Source organism: Microtus ochrogaster, unplaced genomic scaffold (assembly GCF_000317375.1).
Source record: "Microtus ochrogaster isolate Prairie Vole_2 unplaced genomic scaffold, MicOch1.0 UNK57, whole genome shotgun sequence".
NCBI lineage: Eukaryota > Metazoa > Chordata > Mammalia > Rodentia > Cricetidae > Microtus > Microtus ochrogaster.
The window spans coordinates 628,236-652,591 of NW_004949155.1; the positions used below are offsets into that span (position 1 = coordinate 628,236).

General features: G+C 38.7%; 2 protein-coding genes across 3 annotated transcripts in view; one reads left to right on the forward strand and one right to left on the reverse strand.

Annotated features, from left to right (window-relative positions):
- Zdhhc15 (zinc finger DHHC-type containing 15) overlaps positions 1-12,695 on the forward strand; it is a 100,776-nt gene extending 88,081 nt beyond the window's left edge. Inside the window, exons 11-12 of the mRNA XM_005369709.3 lie at positions 5,123-5,199; positions 8,588-12,695. Of these exons, the coding sequence (XP_005369766.1) occupies positions 5,123-5,169 (47 nt within the window). The 3' untranslated portion in view covers positions 5,170-5,199; positions 8,588-12,695. The remainder of the gene's footprint in view (positions 1-5,122; positions 5,200-8,587) is intronic.
- Uprt (uracil phosphoribosyltransferase homolog) overlaps positions 1-24,356 on the reverse strand; it is a 154,642-nt gene that overhangs the window by 81,105 nt on the left and 49,181 nt on the right. The gene's annotated exons all lie outside the window — the stretch shown is intronic.

Sequence of the window (24,356 nt, forward strand, 5' to 3'; positions counted from 1 at the left end):
AAAAAAAAAAATCTGTATTCTGTCAGTGGTCAGGAACTAGTGAAAATTTTTGATCATGGCAGTTATTTGAGGAAACTGTTTTCTTCAGAAGATGATAAAGTAATACTCCTAACAAAAGTTATTGTCATCATGTAGTAGAGATTGCTCTAAACCCTGGACCTTCTAAGAGGACTGATGAGAGCCCTTCTTTTCATCAAAACTCAAACTCTCCAAGCACATCCCGGATACAAGAGCTCTAGTTTGGAGACAAGAGGTCTTTCAATCAAGAGCCATGTTACTTGGAAGATGCCTCTCTGTTCAGTTATCTTCCAGGCAGAGAGAGCTATTAACTCTTCCTTGAAGAAAACATTACCTCACCACTCACCTCTTCAGTGTAACTGTACCTATCTGCTCATGCCTGGAGACCTTTAAACATCACAGTAGAAAGTGTATGTAGTCTCATGCAATCCTTGCTGTCTTCCTCAAAAATAAATACACTTCTTCAAACAGTCATTATATGACGTTAAGGGTCAATACATGGGAACAGTTATGGAAAAGGTTTTAGACTTGGTAAGTTGTTTAGCAAGTTTTCAAATGGAAATTAAAAAAAATGCATTCTAAGACTTTCGAAATTAGTCTTCACATGAGTCTTATCTTATTATATAGACATTATGTGGTTAGGTAAGTAGATCTTTTCCAACAGGCTATTTTTTCTTATTTCTATATGCAAGAGCCATTGTGATTCTAGGGTAAGATGTCTATATGGTTGATCAGAAATAGTACAGAAAAAAAAGGAGAACGAAGAAGAAACTAATATTCTTTTCATTTATTTGGAAGACAAGACATATCAAAAGTTGCTTAAAATTACAAGCATTACGGTACTATACTTTTCTGAGCATGGTGGGGAATGCTTCTAAACCCAATACTCTACAGACTGTAACAGGAAGACGATAAGTTGAGACTATCCTGGACTACACAGTGAACCTCCATGTCTCTCTCTCTCATACACACACACACGTGTATACACACACACACACACACACACACACACACACACACTGATTAATGAGCTATATGCTATTATATAAGCAGAATAATAAAATGTATGCCATAAAAAACTAAGATAAGAGTGATTTGCTATGAGTTACCTGCTCAGGTAAGTAAGGCATTATAATGCAAATAGAATTCCAACTATCTAACACCGGCAAGAAGAAAACAGCCAGGTTACATTATAGAGTTTTGGTAATTGGGTACTAAATAAGAACTTATTGAAGTCAGAGATGTAACATCCGCCTGTTACATGCCAGGTGATTTATAAACGTTCACACTTAATAGTCAATCAATTTTGTGAGTTGTAAATATTCAGTAACCCTGTTTTACAGAAGAAAAAGAAACTCAAGATCAGATAAGCTCAATGTCACACAGCAGAGTAATAGACCCTGTCTCCAAATCTAACTGCACCACTTAGTAGCTCTCCTTTTCTCCGGCTCCTATTCAGTTTATACACTTTAAGGCTCCATTAAGAAGAAACCGTTCTTATGCCTCATTTGCCAGAAATAGAAGGAAGAAGAAACACGAGCAAAGTTCTGGCATGGGAAATGGTTTCCAGTTGCTAGTCTCAATGTGTGACTTTTGGGAAAGCCACTTTTCTCTGTACCTCAGTTTCAATTCCGTTCTCTCCAAGATCTCTTCAGCTCCAAGCCTACCTGATACTGAGGGGTCAAAAGTTAAGCTGAATAACCTGAAATTTTTGCCAAATAGTTTCTATCTCCCTTTTTACAAGAATGCTATTATGTTCTAAAGGTCATGTTCAACTTACAATATTAACATAGCTTCCTAATTTGGGGACCCATTTCTTCTCTGTGTCTTTTTTCTATAGTCTCTTGCCACCTCTACCCAGTATTTTGACCACTGCTCTCTAAAGAGAACATCTTGCTATGCTTGTTATTTTCCTTTTCTGAAGAGTTACAGTAAATATGCTGATAAAGGGGGAAATAGTACTAATGACAGTTGTAAGGAAGAAGGAAGAGGCACAAGAAAGCTACTAGGAAGAAACAAGTGACAGACATATAGGTAACAGGCATGAGTCATAATGGACGTAACATGGCAGAGGATTTGGCAGAGTTCATAAAAGAGTTGTTATTCATAGTATCACTTCCTGTTAGTATTGATATCATGAATGATATTTTATGACGATCACTGGGGCACTGGTACACAGACCAAATTGACATTTTGAAATAAGAAATGGGAAGAAGAGCAGAAAGCTTGGTATGTGTCATAAAAGCTTCACGGCAGGCAGTAACTATAGAAAGGGAGAAAAAAAGATCAAAGCTAAGAGATCTTTTATACAGCTAGGGATAGTCCACTCACTAGAGATATGTGGGAGTTATCTGCGTAGACACGGCATTGGTATTCAACCAGGAGATAATCGAGTAAGAGAATAGAAGTGGAGACAGGAAATAAAGTGCATTGAAATACATCGGTGTGACCAAGACAATGGGGAAAGAGAAAGTAGAGGGCCATGGTTAGAGTATCCGAAAACAAAGCTCAGTGAAGACTCCCCAACCCTACTGTCAGACAAAAAGGCTGAGAGGCTGGACGCAAAGGATGAGATGACTCCAAGTGAGTAATGTATCAGGAAGCAATCATGACTCGAGTTCTTGGATTCTCTACATTGTACCCCTTCCCTACTCTTCTCATTTCTGAGAACCAGTAGCTAAAAATACACACACAGAGAAACAAAACCAAGTTGAAGGGTTCATGTGCTAACCTAGATTTTAAAGTAAAGGAGGAAATAGATCTTAGATAACATAAGGAAACCAGAGCTGAGAAGCATACAATAAGACTGAATTGACAGACTTTTGATTGGATAATAGGAAAATCACTACTGCATAAGCAGCCAGAGCAGGGGATGGAGGAAGCAGCGGAGGTACAGACTGTAGGAGGCATTGAATTGACTTACTAAATCCTGTTATTTGTCTTCTATTACGCAGAACACAATTCTTTGAAGTTGCTGCTTTTATTCAATTCATTCCTCACCTATGAAGTCTTAGCTTAATCTCACCCTGGGAAGGATGCCATGAAGGAAATTGAAAATCAGGTTTTTCATCTGAAGCTCCAGTGCCCACAAGAGCACAGTTTTAATTCAAATAATTGTTTGGTAGGAGTGTTGTGCCAAATCAGAGTGTGAGTCACTCTGGGGAAAAAAAATAAAAGAGACCCACTTAGCGAAATCCTGAAGATCAACTTCTCGAAGATTTTCCTGCCAAACACACCTAAAATGTATCAAGGCAGGCAACTAGCATCTAGTCACGAGGGTTGAAAGAGTTTGTTAGCACCACTTCTCCAGAGCAACAAGGCCAGTGCTCTTATTGCCCTTAAAACTTGTCATTGCTGCCACTGATTGCTATTTCGGAATGTTCATGACGTATGCTTGAGCGCTTGCTACGTCTGTTTTCCCTTTTTTCACAAATGAGCTATGCTGGAGCCCTCACTGAAGATTGGGCTACCCTATCCGGTTTCAGTTCTGACTTAACTCTACCCTAGCTAGCTAGGCACAGTGATGAATGATGCTCATCTGTTAGACCAGGACTTGGAAAGCAGTTGCAGGAGGGCTGCAAATTGACAGAAAAACCTTTCAGGAGAAAAAAGAGGGGGAAGTGGGGAGGGAGGGGGAGGGGTGGGGGAGAGAAGAGGGAGGGAAAGGAGAGAGTGGAGAGGACACTGAAAGTCTAGAGAAGACAATCTTGTGTCCACAAGAGTGTCCTGATTCCAAAAGCAAACATTTTTAGGACCTCTTTTGCTCTCCGCTATAGCTTGAAGAAACTGCTGTGGCTCTGAAGTCAGCCTGATTAACTCAATAGTGTGAGTTTGCCAGCCTGCCATGGCAAAAGTAAGAGCCACCCTGGCTCGTTAACCTCAGTCAGATTGCACACTTTTGCGAGCACTTTGAATGGCACGTTGATTTTATAAAAGAAAATCTACCAGATGCTGTAGGGGGTGACCACTGTTAACATTTTTATCTCAAGATGACATGTACTTTCTGATGCGGGGACTGTGACGAAAGCGTGTATCTGTATATTAAGCAAGGTGAGTCAGAGGGGATTTTCCACTTCCAAAAAGCTACAGATCAGAAACAAACATTTGTACCATAACCGTTGTTTCTTATTAATCCCCAAACCTCTTCTTGTCTAGATCCCTCATTCCTTTTCAGAAACACACAAACACCTAAGATACTACACTAACACTCATTGTCTGCAGTGGAATTACAGTGAGATAGTCATTTTGTGAGTAACAAAACCTGAAACTCTTCATTAAAGACAGATGGCACTGAGCCCTTATCACAGCTATTTAAGTCCAATACCAGCCAATTTTATGGATCAGATTATGTTGATAAATAAAATATTCTTAGTAGTACAGCAGACCAAGCAACTCTTGACATGTGAATGCCTGTGCTTATAAAGGTTTCTGTGTAGAACATCAGTCTTTGGTGCTCTATGGATGCTGACCACATCCAGAGGTTAAACAAAAATGTTACTGAACAAATATCCATCCATATAAGAATTTGAATACCACTTTGATCCATTTTCTGTTAATATAAAAAGTTATTGAGTTTGGGATGATGACACATTCCCTTAATCTCAGGACTAGAGAGGCAGAGGCAGGCAGATCTCTGTGAGTTTGAGGCCAGCCAGGGCTGTTGCACAGAGAAAACCTGTTTCAAAAACCTGTTTTAAGAAAAGTTATCAGAGGCTATGTACTTTATGAAGTAGTGTCCCACTTCTGATGGCTGGAGAGTTGAGACAGTGCGCTGACAGTGTCACCGCAGGGTCTCCCATACACACACACCTGCACCACAACTTGGTGCACAATCAGAAAGAGAAATGGCTGCTGCAGAAAGGACCTAACACTGGGAGGAGCTTTGCTTTGTAAAAGCCTTCTCATACAAGAATTATCATGGGTTCCAGAAGTACTACAGTGTTGCTTCTGAGGCTAAAACTCTGAGTGACTTAAGTACCTTCTGCCATACCCCACTTCTGGAAGTTTCCACCACTCAGTGCTACCACATTGGGAACCAAGCAGCACAAACCTCTGAGGGGCACCCTGAGCACATAGCACTCACCTGTACTTTTCAATCTTACAGATTATTCAGGAGACTCATCATCACTTGCTATGGAAACAGAAACGTAGCAGTTTTCATGTTTTCTGCATCTCCACCAGGTCAGTACTCTGAAGGAGGCACATGTAGTGCCACCTGGACTAAGAACCCTTGGGAGCAGAACTAGAAAAGGCGTGTGTTCGCATTCTGGTGAGCAAGGTGCTAAATTATTCGCCCTTGTTGCACACAGGAGAAGTCCTGTGCAAAATTTCCCTGTGCAATGTACTGAAAAAGATGTCTTTATTCCCTAAGAACTCACACTGTGCTAGAAGACCCCAGGGGATCCAAAACCAGCCAAATATCCCGTTCAGGTTATTTACTTTCATACTGTGAATTATGTAAGCCTTGTCGTGGTGCATTCCAGGTCTCCAAAACAATACAGATTACAAATAAGTTATTTGTGCTTGACTCCATTATGTCTGTTAATAACCTACTCTTACCCCCTAACAAGCAAAGAGCAACCTACCTGTACTCCACACATCCTAAATGCTACTAATTTGTTATCAGGGGCAGGCAGCATTTTGCACAGGATTCTCTTTGACCTGTTGAAAAGACAAAAAGCCTTCTGGAACTTTGAGACACTTACAAGTAAATAAAACCAATGTAATTCCATAGTAAAAGGGGACTTTTAGCTATATAAGTATCACAGTGCTCAAAGCTCTGAACTGGTAAGGTGTCACTTCTTTCCCCATGGAAAGGCTAGCAGTTAGAAGCCTCTTAATCTGTTTGTGGGTTCTCCTGTCTTCAGTCCTTTCCCTGCACAACTTCTGCCATGGACTGACACAAGGAAAGGTACTATAAGCTAGTTTGCCAGGCACTTCTATCGACTCTCCAAGGTGACTGTTACAATTCATATTTTCTTGAGAGAAAACTGAGGCTACACAGCTGCCAAGGGGCTCACCTGAAATTGCAACCCAGGACTGTATGGCTTCCAATCACGCCATGTCCCTTATGACGGTGCATTTAAAGGCCTGATGGACTCTGGCCATGCAGCTTCAATTGTAACTAAAGGTTAAAATAGAGACCAGTTAAGTCTGTTTACTTATTCAAGCCCTTGATAAAATGCTTGATATTTTGGGAAGGCGACTTGTAATATCTAGTAATACCTGCATTTCGGCTATCTAGGATGGTTCTTTATTTATATGTGTGTCTAAAGGTAGTCTGAAATGCCAGTATTTTGGTATATTAATTGCTTAATGAAAAAGTGTTGTGGAAGGGTACACTTAGGAATACATGGATATAAGCATACTCAGAGTAGAAGTTCATGGGCCTTTCAATGTGCTATGCGCTTTGTGACTCACTAAGCAACAGTTGTAGTCAGCCTTTGGATTTATTTGACTATCAAACCCTTTCTTGTCCTCTCCTATTCAAGTCATGGGACCTTGCCCTTCTGGCGGTACATATTAAGATTTTTAATGTGCTAAGGAATATTGGGAATCCCCCAAAGTGGGGTAAGATATTTCCCAATTTATATGTCCATGTGATTCCTCCTCACCTTCCATGAACATCTGGAATGAATACTAAACTATGAAATGCATGGCTTCTACTTCCCCAGGGAACCAAAATGACCTCTAAGCAATCAATACCTTTTCCAAGGAACACTATCCAAGTGAATTGGGTGATTGGTTTTTATGGAAAAAAAGAAATACATGTTCTGATAATAATAAAAGAACGTTTGAGGGAACAGTGGGAAAGCTATTATAAACTTGTCAAGAATCTGGCTGCAGTGGTGTATGCCTTCAATTCAAGCACTAGGGAGGCAGAGACAGGTCTCTGGGATACATAGTGAGTTCCAGGAAAACCAGGGCTATGAAGACATTTTAAAATATGTATAGATGGTGACTGTAATGGTATTGGTAAAATCTCCAATTTGATATCCACTTGAATATCTAGCCACAGAATAGTTGAAAATATATATATATATGTTCAAAACTATAGTTTTGTATATATTTTCCTTTATTTTTTTGAAGAACATTTTTAAATAAAGAAAAAAAATAAAATATGAAATGAATACCCAAGTTTGTAACTTAGAATGAGTAACTATTGGGACTGAAGAGGTGGCTCGGTGGTTAAGAGCACTGGCTACTTTTCCAGTGGACCTAGGTTGAGTTCCCAGCAACCACATGGTGGCACAAAACCTACTGTCACTTCAGTTTCAGGAGATTTGGCCTCTATTTGAACTGTATACATACAGCGCGTAGACAAACGTGCAGGCCAAAAAGCCACACATAGAGGCAAACTAGAATCTCAAAAAAAAGAACCAATAAACACTTAGATTTTACTTTGTTTCAGCTTTTGTATATAAGAAAGAAATTATTTTCATGATCTTTCCACAAAGACTCACAGATTCTACATAGTTCCTTCAAAATGAAAGGACTAATGTGGGAAATCATTGGCAAAACATGCAGCATACAGAAATGAACATCTTTAATTTACTAATTTCTAGAAACTCATTAAGAAAAACACACAAGTTAGAAGATGGACAAAAGGAGTAACAATACAATCAATAAAATTATTCAATTTCACTCTAAAGAAGTATGAATTAGAAAAATGTAATTGCTGGTTTTTGTCTACTGAATCAGCTGGTTTTATGATTACACTGCCTCGTGTTGACAAAGACACACTGAGACAAGTATTCATATTCATTGCTGGTATGTTTAAATCCATACACCACTCATTGTGTGAAGGCAAGTTGATGACATCTATAAAAGCCTTTCATGTTCATGATATTTTAGCTGATAACTAACTGCTCTTTGGGAGTGTATTTAAATGAATTAACCAGAGATCTATATAATTATTTATCAATTTATTGTAATGCCAGAATTTTTAAAATTGAACCAAGTATCTAGCAATAGGGGACTGATGAAATAAACCACTCCATCATTCTAATAAATATTACTAAAATTTATAAAAATATTTTAAAATGATTAAAATGGTTATTTTAAGGAACAATTAACAGGATTATAGAAAATCATACATGAATGAAGTTATTTGTGTATGTGTGCATCTGTATATATATGTGTGTATATATATATATACGTCTTTTCATTATTTGGAATAAAGTTATGAATGCTGTCCTTGAAAAGAAATCAATTGGAACTATTTCCATAGGACACAATCCAGAACCAAAATTACTAATATGAATATATTTTCTTTTTTGTTTGTTTGTTTGTTTGGGGTGGGGCTCAGTTGTGCCATGGTAAACATGTGGGCGTCAGAGAACAGCTTGTAGGAATCGATTTTCTCCTTTCACCATGTGGGTTCAGGGAATTGAATTCAGGTCATCAGGTTTGGCAGTAAGTGCCTTTCCCCTCTGATCCATGTCTGTCTTTTTAAAACATATCTTCATAAAATGATTTTAATGGTTACAAATGATTATGAACTGGGTGTCACTATGCAACCATTCACAGTTGTTCAACTCATCTGTAAATTCCTGCTTTTTGTCCTCAGGAACCACCATGTCCCATGAGGCTTACAGACTGCAATGTTGAGAACCACTCTAATCCTCAAAATAAGTCACCACATTGGATAGAAAGCTTCACAGTTTGGGCCTTCCATCAAATATGTGCTGTGCAGATGTTTCAGGACTTTGCAAATTGACTTTACTGACTGAACTCATTTTGAAAACAATTGTTTCAAGCCAGTTTTTCTTTCTTACCCTCTCCCAATCCATGAAAGCCTAAGCATTTTATATATATATATATATCGTCATCTAGTTGGAGAAAAGAGAATTCCAAAGATTACCATGGAGTTAATTCCCCCATGAAAGACTATTAATCGTATCTGTCTGCTCTGCAGGGTCTTTCTAGTTGTGAGGGAAGTCAGCTTCTGTTCATGGGCATATATAAACATGTGTGTGTGCAGCAGAATTCTGCCAAAAGTCAAGGTTTAAAAACTAAGGATTGTATTTAGTCATGCTTTTCAACTAAATAGCAATTTAAATATTCACTGAACTCTGAACAAATCCTATATCATTTATCTGAAATTTAAGAAGGAGATTAAATAGACTATGACCATAGTCCTGTTGAGGATTGGACAACAGTGCAAAACCTGTCCTGTCACAGATGTTTCGGAGAGCACCACAGCTAACAGGAAGACTACTGATCAGACTTCCATTTTAGTAAGCATAACTATTAGCATTTTAAGGCCAAGCATGATGGTGCGTGCCTGGCATCCCAAGGTCAAGACCAAGTTGTTCTACACAGTGAGTTCCAGGCCAGCTTGGGTTACATAAGAAAACCCTGTCTTGGGAAAAGATAAAAGGAATTACTTTCTTAAAAAGTTCTAATGCCAGACTATGCTCAAAATCTCGATTTTCTTCATTTCTCTGCTCTATAGCTTTATTTTAGCCTTTGTAAATTACTTTTGTAATGGTAGAAGTACTGTAAGCCCAAGTTACAGCCCATCCATTTTATAAAAAGGATTTAAGGGTGATTTTCAGGTATAATTAAAATTCTGTTGAAGACGACAATGTTTCAGATGTGACACTAGCCTGAGGATTAGCTGAAGGTCTATGTTTTCACAGCAGGAGTTAATGTACAGAGTTAACTGAACAGTGATAGTCCAGTCCTCTTTCTTTAAGCTTCGGTGGCAGTTCAGCCATTAAGATAGTTTACATCCATTTCCCCACTTATTTATAACCAGCCCTCCTTTCAGTCCTAGTGCCTGGATCAATGAGATGGACACTAATGCTGCTTCTTTATAATAATAGTACCTAAGAGTATTGATGTTTTTCATTTTTCAACCAGCACTCTAATGCACAGCTGCTGACAATAAAAGCCCCAACTCTTAACGGAGATCAGTGGGAGTTACAGGGAGCTCACAGTTATCAAGGAATTGAACTCCTTACGAGATAGTTGGGTTTACTAAATTATTCTTTCTAAAATGTCTCTGAGTGAAAAGGAGTTGCTTGGCACAAACAAATCTGTGTTGGGGCGCCAATGCAACTGGGAAAGAAAACAGTCCCGCTATTTAAATCAACCACAAAATGGGTCCATTTGGACCCCCTAGGTCGTTTTAACCAAGGTGAGACATTTAGCATCAGATAAATAGATTGTGGTCTGCATTTCATTTGAGAGAATACAAGACATGAATAAGCCTATTAGAGAGAGGGCCTAGGGACTGCTTTCAAAATTAACAGATTGAGGAGCAACCTAGAAGACTGTGCATGCTGGATTCATAGTGAAAGTGTATGCTTTCACATGGGAAGAACTTTCCCTTTCCATGCTCCGTCTGAAGCACCCTTCTTGTTTAGGTTTCCCTTGGAAGTATATTTGGCTATTCACATGGCTCTAGGATCCACAGGCCTTGCCTTCTAGTCCTATACAAATGCACCTTTCTCTAAAACGGTGCAAGCAGCACTCCATAGCAACCTTCCCAGACCCAACTATTGTCTCCACTAAGATCCAGAAGCTGCAAAGTCAGGAAAGCATCAGGAACTTCTCCTCTGTCGAGTGTATTAGCTAGCATTCAGCCCTTCTAGAAATCCTGTTGCAAAGGACAATATTAGTAAACGACGGGGAAGTAGTGGAAGGGTAAAGCTCAGGTTAATGCAAGCTGACTGTTCAGTGTCTTAAGACTTATACTATCTCCAAAATGCCAAATAAACGGGGTTTCTCTGGATGCTTGAAGAAAGAAGCCCTATTCTTGCTTTAGTATCTTGATCCCATTAGTTTATAGACATTGATTATATCCCTATACATAGATTCTTTGTGCATTGGATACTGTATATAGGCATCTTAGTGATTACTTATTGATCAAGAAGGCAGGTTTGCTTTATAATCAGAACACCCTGACCTCACTCATTGGCTTTCTTTTCCTGGAACCCTGCCCAATACTTCTGCGGGATCTCATTCCCCAATCTTTGGTACTCTTCTTCCACAGTGGGAAAATGGAGCTACTTTTGCTAATATCCCACAGTTGAAAGGTGCTATGTAACTCCCTCGTGCTCTTACATATTTTTATTGGCAGGACTGGAATGAAGGGTTTAACTATCACCGCATTTCTGAGCACCAGGTCTGCTCCATTCTTTCCTTCCACACTCTCAGTGCAGAGTATTATTTTGCAGAGCCTAGAGTACTTTATTAATGTTCTTCCATTAGTTCCAATAATGTTCTTGGAAAGACATAGAATGTAAATTATTTTCCAAAAGCTGAAGATAAAAGAGGTAAAGTGCCATCCAAAAGCACATAGATATTTTGGACAGCCTACTGTTAGAGAGACTTCTAGTGCAGGAATTGCCAGGGACCACCTTAGAACACCAGGAACAAACAGAAAGGAATCACACTCCAAATTCTTGAAGTGTGTGATTTAGACAGCTCTTTATTTTCTAATGCAATATGTGCCTCTTTTCCTCACTGGCCCCATATGACATATGTATTTCTCACTGGATGGCATCAGTCAGTGCCATAATCTGTGTGGCACCCAGACAGCCCAATCTCAGGGTTCACTTTTCCAGGGAAAACAATGTGCTTCCTCACGTTCGTGCCAAATTGCAGAGTGTAGGCATTTATGTTAATGGCTATTTCAGCACAGTCCTGACAGGTATGTTTTGAGAATACTGTGTATACATACATTACTGCAATATACACCTAAGATTTAACCAGGCCACAGCTGACGGGAATGTAACAATTACTCATAGTCTACCCCTTTCAACTCTCATCACACGCATCTACATGTGGACATTTACATGGACATGAATACATGAATGCACACCCTTCTTTTAAGGCAAGTGCTAGGTCATTAGAGCGAATATTTTACAGGGATTGTTCTGTTCTCTCCTTTTTAATGAAGTCCAAAATCACAGGAATTGAACATTCCATTCATCTGCTGTCAGAGTAGCTAAGATTCTCAGTGGGGCCAAAAGACATGCTCTGTGCAAAAGCAGGCACAGAGGACATCTAGCAAGATTATCAGACCCTATTGCAAATTCCATGTTTGCAGAAAGTTCATGCACTCTGTCCAGTCAGGAGGAAATGATTGGTAGAGTATGCTACCTTTGCATTTCTTTAACCATATCTATAATATACCATACTATGCTGTAGCCTTTGCATGTGGGTATTATGAAATATAGTAAAGAATGGGTGGCTCTTACCAGCATGCAACCCTTGACTTGTTTACTTCCCCCAAGGGCTAAGGCTGTGTCCTGCCAGTGTTCAAAACTGTTAAATGTGTTCTTTGGAGTAGCCTAGTTAACATCTGTCAACAGAATGAGATAAAACACACAGTGAATTCAATCTATCAGGATACAGATTTTTGGTAGGGGATGGCTAAAAGAAAAGAACAGTAAGATAAGATGCATTCAAAGAGTAATTGCTCTCAGCCCGCTGTCTAAATCAGCAAAGGAGCACAGCAGGAAACTGGGAACTGGGTCTTGATAATGTATGGAACGTATTGGAGAGCCAGAAAAGGAAAGACGCTGGGGGACTTCAACAGTTAAGCTCAAGTTGCCAATTTACTATAAATCCCTTTTGCCATCAGTCTGCTTACAGTGACTGTATATAGTATTCTTAAAACCGTGTGTCTTGCTGCAGAAATACTGAAAAATGCTGTATCTTCCTATGTCCTTTATTAAAATGATATACATAAATTTGTTGTGTCCTTTAATAATTTATCTTATGTGTATCGATGTGCATGTATGTCTGTGTGAGGGTGTCAGATCTTGGAGTTACCGACAATTGTAGCATGTGGGTGCTGGAAATTGAACTCAGGTCCTCTAAGAGAACAGCCAGTTCTCTTAACCACTGAGCCATCTCTCTAGCCCCCAATTGTGTCTTTTCTATATCATAATTTGTAAAACAATGTTGGTAAAGGCTAGAGCTTCAGGCTACTTTGATGGCAAATTCTGTACATCTCATTTCCCAGGGAAACACTAGTTAACTCACTCCCGGGTGGGTTGGTAGGTATGGCATATAGACTTCTCTGTACCAACTCATCTTGTGAACGCCCCCCCTACACTTTCAGTGTTTTTCTTTTACATGAGTAGAGCTGAGAAATTAACGGTAATGGCTTTTTGATAGAACACTGACCAGGCTAATGGCACTTAATCGTGTTCAGCCTCTGCTCAGCCTCACACGCCTTCTGTCTTTTACTTTGCTATTATGGTAGCTATAAAAAAAAGAAAGGAAGGAGAAAAGAAAAGTCTTGCTTGATGTGTCTAAACATGCTCTCAAGTCTGGTTTGCTTTTTCTCATACTGAGAACTGTGTTTATTGGTCTCCAAAAGTATATAACCTGAAGGGAAAAAGGCAGTAGTCCTGAGAGTAAAAAGCCCACTTGCTCCTAACCCACACATTATACACTTAGAGAAATATTTGAAACTGGCATCATCAAGTAAGCTCTCTGCTATTTTCCTTCAGGGCTGACGAGTGGCTTATTTGGTAAAGTATCTGAGGTGAGGCACCTGAGTTCAGATCTTCAGCACCCATGTAAAAAGCCAGATGTATAACCACAAGATCTCCACGACTCCAAGCAACAGCAGAATGTCTGAGCGGAGTTTCGGTGAGGGTCCAGAAATGATGGTGTGCCAGAGACCTTGAACCAGACCAATGACTCATCACACTGAATATTTTGCATGGAGCTGGTTGGACAAAAGGATATACTGTGTGACACACCGCAGCTCCTGATGCCACTAGGATGAATGAAGAGGTGTTAGAAAGACAGAGGAGTGGGGTTGGGGGTGTTTGTTTTGTTTTTAATTACTTTGGGGGTGTTATTTTAGGGGACATGCTTCAGGGGTGAGGGGTGGATATGGAGGGACTGGGAGGTGAGAAGGATTGGGGTAAATGATGTGAAATTTACAAAGAATAAAGAATTATGTTTTGTTTTGTTTTTTTTAAAGAAGTCAAATGCCTTGCCTATAATCCCAACATCAAGGAAGCAGATACAAGAGGATCCCTGAGGCTTGCTTAGCAGCCAGTTTCAAGGACTCTGTGAGCTCCAGGTTTAATGCGAAATCCTGTCTGAAAAGCAAGGTAGAAAGTGAACGGAGAGACATCTGGCATTGCCCTAACTTCCACACTCACAAGCGCACACACACACACACACACACACACACACACACACACACACACACAGATGAAATAAAGAGTTCCGTCAATAAATACATCATTTGCACAAAAAAAAAATCCTTTCCAGGAAGAATGAAAATCCCTCTCTCTCTCCCCTCCCATCAGCCAACAAACAAAGCAGAACTCACTGAAATGGAGAATGCAAGCAGCTGAAGTTTGGGGAGCACCTGACTAAATAAGAGTGGAAAACTGGAACCACTTAAGAGAAGCCCAACCTGTATGGGTCAGGTTCAACAGAAACCCAGCAAGGAGTCGTTGATTTAGATTTGATATTTTAAAATGTATTTACGTTGTGCTAGGTGAAGACCTTAAAAATCTGTACTGCAAATGCTGTTTGACATATTACAATGCAGCGGCTACAAACAGCTTTCATTTGCATCACAATGTTGTAGAAACAAAGGAAAACGAATTTCTTTCTAGATTAAGAAAGACATAAAGGAAGCTTCTATATAAGAATCTTATTTGAGTTAAGGCTGTTACCAAGGAAATTTAAGGCATAGCCAAGAAACTTTATAGATATTTATAAAGATATAAATATATAGAATGCTTTATATTAGTATGCATTTTCTTCATGATATAAGCAACAGAAATTTTCAAATCTAATTTTTTCACTATATACAGTGACATTGAAAAGCTCGTCAGTTCCTCTTTGAATATTAAAATACTCACTCTTGCACAGTAGTAGCATGATTCAGTGTTTAGACTACCAACTCTTGAAGATTCAGAAATGTAAGATCAAAAACAGTACATCTTAAGCAAACATTTTCTTTATTTGAAATTTTTTATTCATTTTACATACCAGCCAGAAGTCTCCCTTCCTCCCCTCCTCCTGCTCCTCCCTCCCACCTCCTCATCCACTCCTCAAAAAGGGTAAGGCCTCCCATGGGGAGTCAACAAAGCCTGGCCCATTAAGGTGAGGCAGGACCAGCCCCTCCTCCCTGCATAGAGGCTGAGTAAGGCATCCCACCGTAGGGAAAGGGCTCCAAAAAGCCAGTTAAGCAGACATTTTTTTAAATGATATTTGAATACATTTATGGTATTAAAAGGAAATTTCTTCATAAACCTTCCCTGAAATACTCAAGTCAACTTCATGAAGTAGAGTCTCATACTCTGTCCCTGACAGTGTTAGCAAACTCTCAAATCAATCCAGCTGTAGCATATAAAATTTTCAGTGAAAATAAAATACAATTCACTGGACAGGAAAGCAAAAGTTTTGCTGTTAAAACATCACAGGATGTAGATGACTGACAAATTAGTCAAAATGTTACTAAATTACACTTACCAATCCACCCTCACATCATACATAAAACACCCCGAGCAATTAGAAAGCACTTATTAGAGTAATGGGTTTTAGAGACCCGATAGAACGCAAAACTGAAGTTGCTTTGGGATCATTGTGATCATTGTGATCTGCACACAGCAGGGCTACAGGACGCTGGAGTTGAGCGTCCTCTAAAATGTTAAACTAGGGGAAAACACCAGGCAAATCATCCAAAATGAAATAGGAAGCATCAACGTTTTAACCCTTTTCCACCTATTATTATTTCCTCTAAATTGGGAAGCTACTTCCTAACTATATGTGTTTTCAAGCTATAGCAATTACAGTTTTAAGCCAGGCCTGTTATCCCATGCTTAAGCAAGTGGTTGCTAGAGAGTAAGTTCAAAGCCAGCATCTATAACCTAGGGAGAGTATTTTAAGAAAAAGGAAGGAAGGAAGAAAGGAAGGAAGGAAGGAAGGAAGGAAGGAAGGAAGGAAGGAAGGAAGGAAGGAAGGAAGGAAGGAAGAAGTTTGAAGAGTTGGGGATATAGGGCAGGTGTGAAATGCAAGAGGCCCTAAGGTTCCCCAGCAAAGAGCAGCAGGCGTAGTAGTAGATGGATGATTTGATTGCAGTTCTTGCTCGTGTAGTGGTTCAAGCTTGAAATCCCAGCACTCAAGAGGCTGAGGCAGGTAGAAGAACTGCCAGTTCAAGGCCAGCCTGGGCTATACGGGGTGACTCTATGCAAAAAAAAAAAAAAAATGTTTACACTTCTGAGCCAGCAGGTAAAGGCTGCCACCAAGCCTGACCATCTGAGTTCAATCTTCAGAACCTATGTGGTGAAAAGATCATGCATGTACGAGTATGTATGTGTATGTGTGTGCGTGTATGTGTACACATAAGTAAATGAATAAATAAATAAATAAACATTGTAAATAAGTAAATCCTTTAAAATTTTGCCATCTATTTAGGGTAAAAGTCATTTAGTGCTCCGTGCCTAGCCTACAAACTGAGTGACCTGGAGGCAACTTCAATTTGTGCCCTGTTACTCTACCACCGCCTCAGTATGATCATCTTAACAGGGCCAGTAGAAGCGCCTACTTCTTGTGTTTCTGCTTTTTGTTTTTCAGGAGTCTTACAGTCTCCAACTCCCGAGCTCAGGTGATCCTCCCATCTCAGAATGTTGCACCCAGATATGATGGCACATACCTATAGTACCAGTGCGTTACTTTTAAATATTTTTATGAGCCATAAGCTTATGATGTTTTCTGCTTTTTATTCACCTAAGAGTTTTGGACAGCTGGAACCATCAGAAACAATTTTATTTCATATTACTCTTTTTAAAGATACTCTAGTCCTAGTTGATCACTAAAAAAGTTATTTATTAAATGGAATGAAGCTATTGTGATCCAATGTACTGAATAGTTGTCTTCATAATAATTTTAACTATCAAGAAGCCACCATTTTTGTTAAAAATTGTTGACAAGAAGGAAAAGGAGAACAAGAGAGAGGAAAAAAGGGCAGGGGTTGAAATGATATGAGGTGTGTGTGTGTGTGTGTGTGTGTGTGTGTGTGTGTGTGTCCGCACGTTTTTTTATGTATATGAATTCTGGGGACTGAATGCGGGTCCTCATGCTGCTATAGGAATTCCTACCGCCACTAACCTTTAAGTTACCCGCCCACTTGGACGTGGCCTCTTATACTATTTATGCCTATGTACAGCGCTGTCCAGCCTCTTTTCGGCTGTGGGATTTGTTTGCTGTTCCCCATTCCAGCAGAGGATTGTAATCTGTGAGTCTACCCCTAAATAAATAACCCTCTATTATACTCACTTCTGAGCTAGCATGGGACTTCTTTTAAGAGTCCTTCTTCATCATGCTTACATGGCAAGCACTTTATCAATGGAGCTATCTCCGCAGTTCAATTATTTTTAGACATTAGCATTGATTATCCTAACCAATTTATGAGGTTATTTTAAATCTTAGTGTCATGTTCACAGCTGTAATCCTATCACTTTGGAGGTATCACTTTCAGGAGTTCAAGGTCATCCTCAGCAATATAACAAATTCTGGGCTACATGAGAACATGTCTCAAAAATGAAAAGCTAATTTTAAATAAACTAAGCTTGCATTGATGGACTATGGGCAGTTAATGGGTTCTGGGAAAGGGGTGTCATTTTTTTAGCAGTATAGTCATTAATAAGTTGCCCATGTTCCAGTAAATACCCATTTGCTCGTGCAAGTGGGCATAATTAAACTCACTGGGTCTAAATCGTAGAGCAAAGCAGGAAAGGGCTTCCTGAGATGGTGAGAAAAACTCTTAGTATGGTCATAATACCTTTTAGAATCTGGAAAAAGCTACAAAAACTCTTTACATAAAAATACATATACATATATATAGAGAAACACATAATTTTATAATTTCATAAGCTTCCAGGTGGCTCTGAAATGTATTTATATGGTAGTTATAAATTCCTACTTTGGGTTGGAGGTCTTAGGTCTTGAATTAGTGATAAAACATGCTCATCATAAATAAAGCCCTGAGCTCCAACTCAGCATCACACACACAGAAAAAGAATTTCTACTTGAAACTGTATTCCAATTTCCCATATGCATCAAATCAAATAACTGTACTTGAATGTGACCCAGCACTACTATATTACCAAACTGAGCCACCAGTTACCTATTAGTGTGAACCAAGCACTGAGTTTATTCTACTTTCTAAATTTGCTATTTCCATAATCCTCCACCCTCATTACTTGAGGCTCTGGAGCAGTGGATGAGTAGCAACATGGTGGTTTCTAAGGCTATCTGAGGAATGGGCTATGTACAAAGCAGGTATTATATACCGTCCTCTCTTCCAACAACAGGGACCAAATGTTTCTCATCAAATTAAAGGAATCTTAAGATGACAGCTTTTGGAATACTTAGCACATGTCAGTGTTATTTTTAGTGACACTGACAATGGTTTTTAAATGTCAGAAATGTTTTCTTAAAGAAAAATCTTCATAGACATTGTACTCACTTTTACTCAACAACTCCCTGTCACTTACTGGATTGTGGAAGTCATATGCCTGGAATTTTAATGGCTTTTCAAATTGTACATAGAATAATACTACATGACAATGATTTTCAGAGTGGGAATCTCAAAGAACTAAACAAAAGAAGCTTGGGAAACAATCTCTGGATCTCATGTGGGCCCAGAAACAGTTCATTTTTGCCACCAGCTAGAATGGAAAATCTAAATATGCACAAAGATTTTATACGGTGAATAACAGGGGAAAATATGCTACAAGGAACTCAGGCTCTGCCCAGCAAACCCTAAAAACAAATCTTATTAGGATCAAATTATTCACAAGTAATTGTATTGTGTCTCAGAACAAAACTCAAGAATGTTAATAGTAAGAGAAACAACAGCACCTTGCCTAATTAAATTCACATCTGGCACATAAGAACAACTATTAGATATTCAAAGAAGTCACAAAAATAAAACTAATAAAGATGAATCAATCGATTTGCAAAAAAGCACCAAAGTTATTATATAATCTCTAGATGGAAGAAGAAAATATAATCACATTAAGGAGAAACATGGAAAATAAAATACTGAACTTCGAGAGTTCAAAAATCACACATATGAAACATGCTAGATGTGTATAACTGCATAAAGATGTTCAGCAAATTTTATCACATAGAAGGTGCTAGTTTAAAACTATAAAACAGAAAAAAGAAAAGAATCATCACTGAGCTATGTGATATCTTCAAGTTCCTTACTAAAAGACACCATGTACTTCAGACACAGAATCCAGAGACACCTGAGCTTGAACTGGCCCAAAAGCCTCCTCCCAGAGGACTAGCGTTCATGGTACCAGAAGGTGCCATGCAAGTTTCCAAAGAAGGGAATCAACTAACAATCCTACCCAGTGATGATGCCTATGAACTACAACAACCACCAGCACGGCACCATAACCTTAAGGGCAAAGTGACACGAATACATGGGTAGTAACCAACAGCTCTATAACTGGACTTCAGAGCTACTCAGCAAAAGGGAAATCATGCCTAATACTGGAGATCTAGTCAATAACTCGGAGTGAGTGAAGTCATGGATCTTGGAGGATAGCCAGCGTTTTTACTAAACCAGCATAATCCCCTAACTACATTCTACGTATTTGGCCTTCAACCCACAGATGAGTGTAGCTCTCATCCCACATCAAGGAAACTTGTCTTTGCAACAACAAGATCATTAGAGAAAACCACAACAAAACAAAATGCTGAGTTGTAGAGACCAGCCCCAGCTGATAGAGTTACATAACAACTCCAATGTAAGACTCAGAGAACATTATGAAAGAGGGATAGGAAAATCATAGGCGCCATAGGTAGAAGGCGTTTGTTTGTGAAACTGTGTCTCCCTGTAAAGTCTCTCCTTTATGATTGCCTAAACCTGAACTGAACAAGGGTGACGCCCATGGACGTGTTAACACGAAAGAGGATTCAATTCTAGGCAAATAACTATAAGCTACTAAGGAATGCTGAGAGTGAGAGAAATGAAAAAAACTATAGACCAGAGAAAATCAGGGAAAGAGACAGTAAAGAAAAGCTTTCCTGTGGTAGAAAGAAAATCCAATTACTTCCAGGGCTGTGGATGTAGCTCAGCAGTAGAACATATGCATGATGCTCAGGGTTCAGTCTCCAGTAATATCAACCATGCCATCAAATGCACCAAAGATGATGAAAAAAACAAAACCTTTTTATCATCAAGATTGCAACAATCAAGATAGGAATTAGTAGAGGCTAAACTGCTGAATATAATACTTACAGATAGACAACTTAACAAAGACATGAAGGGAAATGACAACGAAAAAGAGCTTTGCTAAAATTGTATCATCCAGTGAGGGTTGTGTGCTATATCCTCTGAAGAATGACATCATATGTTTTCAATTGCAGTAGAAAAAGACTTCACTAAAATAGTTAGCTGAGTTTTGAAACTACAAAACACGTATTTCATTTAAAAGGCCCCAATGCAGGGAGATAAGTACCCAGAGTGTCAAAAATATATTATCTGAAATGTCAAATCTTCAATATAAAAATATTAAACAGATAAGGATGCAGGAAAGTGTAAACAATCAAACAGGAGATTGGACAACAGAAGTGGCCTATGAGAGGGCCTAGAGGTCAGATTTAACAAAGACTTCTGAGCATCTGTAATGATATCTATAATATAGTTGAAGAATTAAACAAACCTATGTGTAAAGTAATGAGTATGATATCAGAATTACTAAGCAAAATCAATAGAACAGAAATTAGAAAACGAAAGCTCACATTGAAAAGTATAAAAATTGAAATGAAAGCTTTCCTGAGATGCTTGACAATCAGTCTGAGCTGTAAGAGAAAAGACTCAATGAAGTTGCTGACAGAGATTATGCGAGTGAAAGATTAGAGATGGAAAGAAAATGAGAAAAGTAAGAATTCACATGAACGTGGAGATCATTAAGTGCACTAACTTATATGGAACACACACACCAGGAGTGGAAAGAAGGAAAGCAGAAAAACTGTACAAACAATGACTGGAAACTCCCAAGACTTAGCTAGAAGATGGAAGCTATAGACAGAATAGTGCTTACTCACAAACTGATGATATTTCTGTTCTCATTTTCTGTAGGATTTCTAGAAGCCACCAGTCCAAACTGCAAACAAACTTGGAACTTGTGTAGGAAACGTGGCACTGCTGCCAAATATCACAAGGAAGATGAATAAGTTACAGATAACTGAGGCAAAACAGTTGAGACAACAAACTATCTGAAACCTGGGCAGAAACTGGGGGAAATGGTTTGGAAAATTAAAATATTCTAAAGCCCCCATGTATATAGTGAATTTAGAAATCTGTGTGTATATCCAGGATAAGATGAACATGACAGAAAAGATGCAAAAAGAACAACAGTTATCTCTGGGCTCAGTGCAAGTCTGATATGAGTTAAAGGGCTTCTGTGACCCACAACTATGTGCAAAAACTGGAAGAGGTATTTGGTTTGGTTTAGGCTTTGCTTTTTGCTTCTTTTGTCTTCCACTTAGTTTTAAGCTCATAATATTCAGGAAAATCTCTGTCAAAATATTAACTAAACATGAGCTAAAGAAACAATGACTTCACTGATCAGAAGCAACAAGAAACATATAAAAATTAGTTTGTGAAAGTCGCTAAACAAAAGGACTAACTACTTCAGGACAAAAACTAGCAAACTCTAATGCAATGACTGAATCACATTTTCATCAGTTCATATGCTGAAGATCTAAACCGTCAATTATAATACAGTCAGCAATAAAATCTTTAAAAACAGTCATTAAGGAGACTGGGGTGAGTCTCAGCACTTGCTTAGCATGGAAAAATGCCCCTGGTTTAGTCTCTAGAATTGCAGACGATAAAAAGAAAAAGAAAGAAAGAAACTAAGGTCAGATGGTCTCAGAAGAGTGGAGTCCTCATGCAATAGAACAGCTGTGTGTGTATACAATGGAAGACTGATGGATGTCGCAGGCCTATAATTCCAGCTACTTGGAAGACAGAAATAGGTAACTACATGGCCATCGTAGGGAATTTAGAGAAATCTAGTATCATAATAAAAACTAAAAGGGAGGCTCAGAATGAAACTCAGTGGTTGAGCACTTGCCTGGCATGTGAAATGCTCTAGATTCAATCCCCAGTAGTGTGGGTGGAAATGTCAGTTGTGGGACTGGAGAGTAGAAGACACACCACAAGAACGTGGCTCTCTCCAAATCAAAAAGACAGACCTCAACAAAAAACATCAACCCTATTGGTGTCCACTCACTCCCTGGAGAGAAAAGAAATGGCTCTTGTTCAAGACAAACAGTCCATGCTATTCTGCCCCCAGGCAATCTACAAAAGGCAAGAGAACAAAACTATGAATCAATAACAAGAAAAAACCAAAAATTTCATATTTATTTGGAAATTCAACATTACATTATTATACAGAAATGGTTCAAACAAGAAAGCATAAAAGAAATTAGATAGTATTTAACTCATAGTCATTAGACAAACCTGAAAAAGAACTGAAACAAACTACTTTCATTCACAGGTAAGAAAAAAATAGAAAATGCCAAAGAATACACAAGAAAGCAAAAGATTACTAAAATTATTTCAGCAAAATTACTTGCGAGAATGAGCTTTGTCTCTATAAATAAATCATCAATTAGCAATTCCAAAAGAAAACGAGATAATTCCATTTGAAATATCAAACAAATAATATATATCGTGAAATTAATTTATCTAAGGAGGTAAAAGTTTTACCCACAGAAAAATAGTAAATACTAGGCAAGGAAATTAACAAAAATATAAATAAATGGAGAAACATCCAGTCCTCACGGATAGAGAGAGACTTAGTACTGTTATGATGATGCTAGCCAAAGCACTCCACAGACACAATTGATTTCTATCAATAATCCAACTGTTTTTTCTGCAAATATCAGTAAGCTGATCCACAGATTCATATGATGATTGTAAGGGGTCCAAGTGGCCAGAATAATCATTGTTCGTTTGAAATACTGGCAGTCTACCCCAGGACCATAAGTTATGCTAAGCAAACCACCTACCACTACAAAGAGCTACACCTGTAGTCTTTTTGAAAATACTCCCCAAAGAGCTAACCAAATCAAGATTGACAGTTCTCAAGGCTGTAGCAACATGCACAGAGCCTACACAGGTTCGAGCCAGACAGGGTCCTAGCACTGAGAGGGGAAAGTAGACACGGGCTTTCATCCTTATCCAATAAGCTGTCTGCAGTTGGCACCCATTTGAAAAAAAAATAGTTTTCTCCAAAGAGTATCATTGGGTATACTAACCACACTTAAGGGTAGACCCCCCAGACTACCAGTAGATGACCAACACAAAATAAACTCCATGACAATTTTGAAGGCTTTTTATCTTATATTGATTTGTTTGGGCATTTTTGTTGGTCTTTTACTTGTATATTATGGTTTCCAATTTGTGTTTGAAAAAGAAAGGGTTACAGCTTTCAGCAGTAAACCTTACTAACAAGCTACAGGAATCAAACAGGTCCATAGACATTTAGCCAATTCAATATAAATGAGGGTCCCCAAATAAGCCTGTTCATTTTAGACAAGTGTGTGAAATTCATTCAGTGAGAAGGGAATGTTCAGTCTCCAGAGTATCTACATACACAAGAATGAAGTCAGACATGTACATTATGCCATAAATAAAATTGTAGTGGCATGTCAATTGTATTTTAATAAATAAAGCCTGCCTAAAAATCTGAGAGTAAAACAGCCCCACTAGTCAGGCTTACAAAGCAGCTAATGGTAACACACACTTTTAATCCCAGTAGCCACGCTAGGTGCCTCAGAAACAGGGCAGTACATGACTCTAATTATGGTGGTTCACACCTTTAATCCCAGCCCTAGAGAGAATTATAAAATGGGAGGAAACAGCTCTCAACACACAGTCTCATTCTGAGATTCCTGAAGGCAGGGTTGCCATTTTGAATTGAGCCAGTACCTGACTGTGTTGCTTTTCAGACCTTCAAGTTGAATCCCAATCTCTCTCTCTGAGTCTATTAATCATGCTTCAGAAAACTAACTCAAAATGTATCAAAAATCATAAAAATACAGCCATAAAACTTTTAGAAGACAGTAATAAAATACTTAAGTATGTTATTTTACAAGGAAATGTTTATCTCACTCATGGTACTAGAGGCTCAAATGCACAGTTTTGCCATCATTTCAGCTCTAGTGAAGATTTCATGATATTTGGCATCACAATGGAGGAGAGACATGCCAGAGAAAGAGACCACATGGCAAGGTTGGAAACAAGAACCTGAGGAGTGCTGCTGGTGGTACACACCTTTAAACCCAGCACTCAGGAGGCAGAGGCAGGC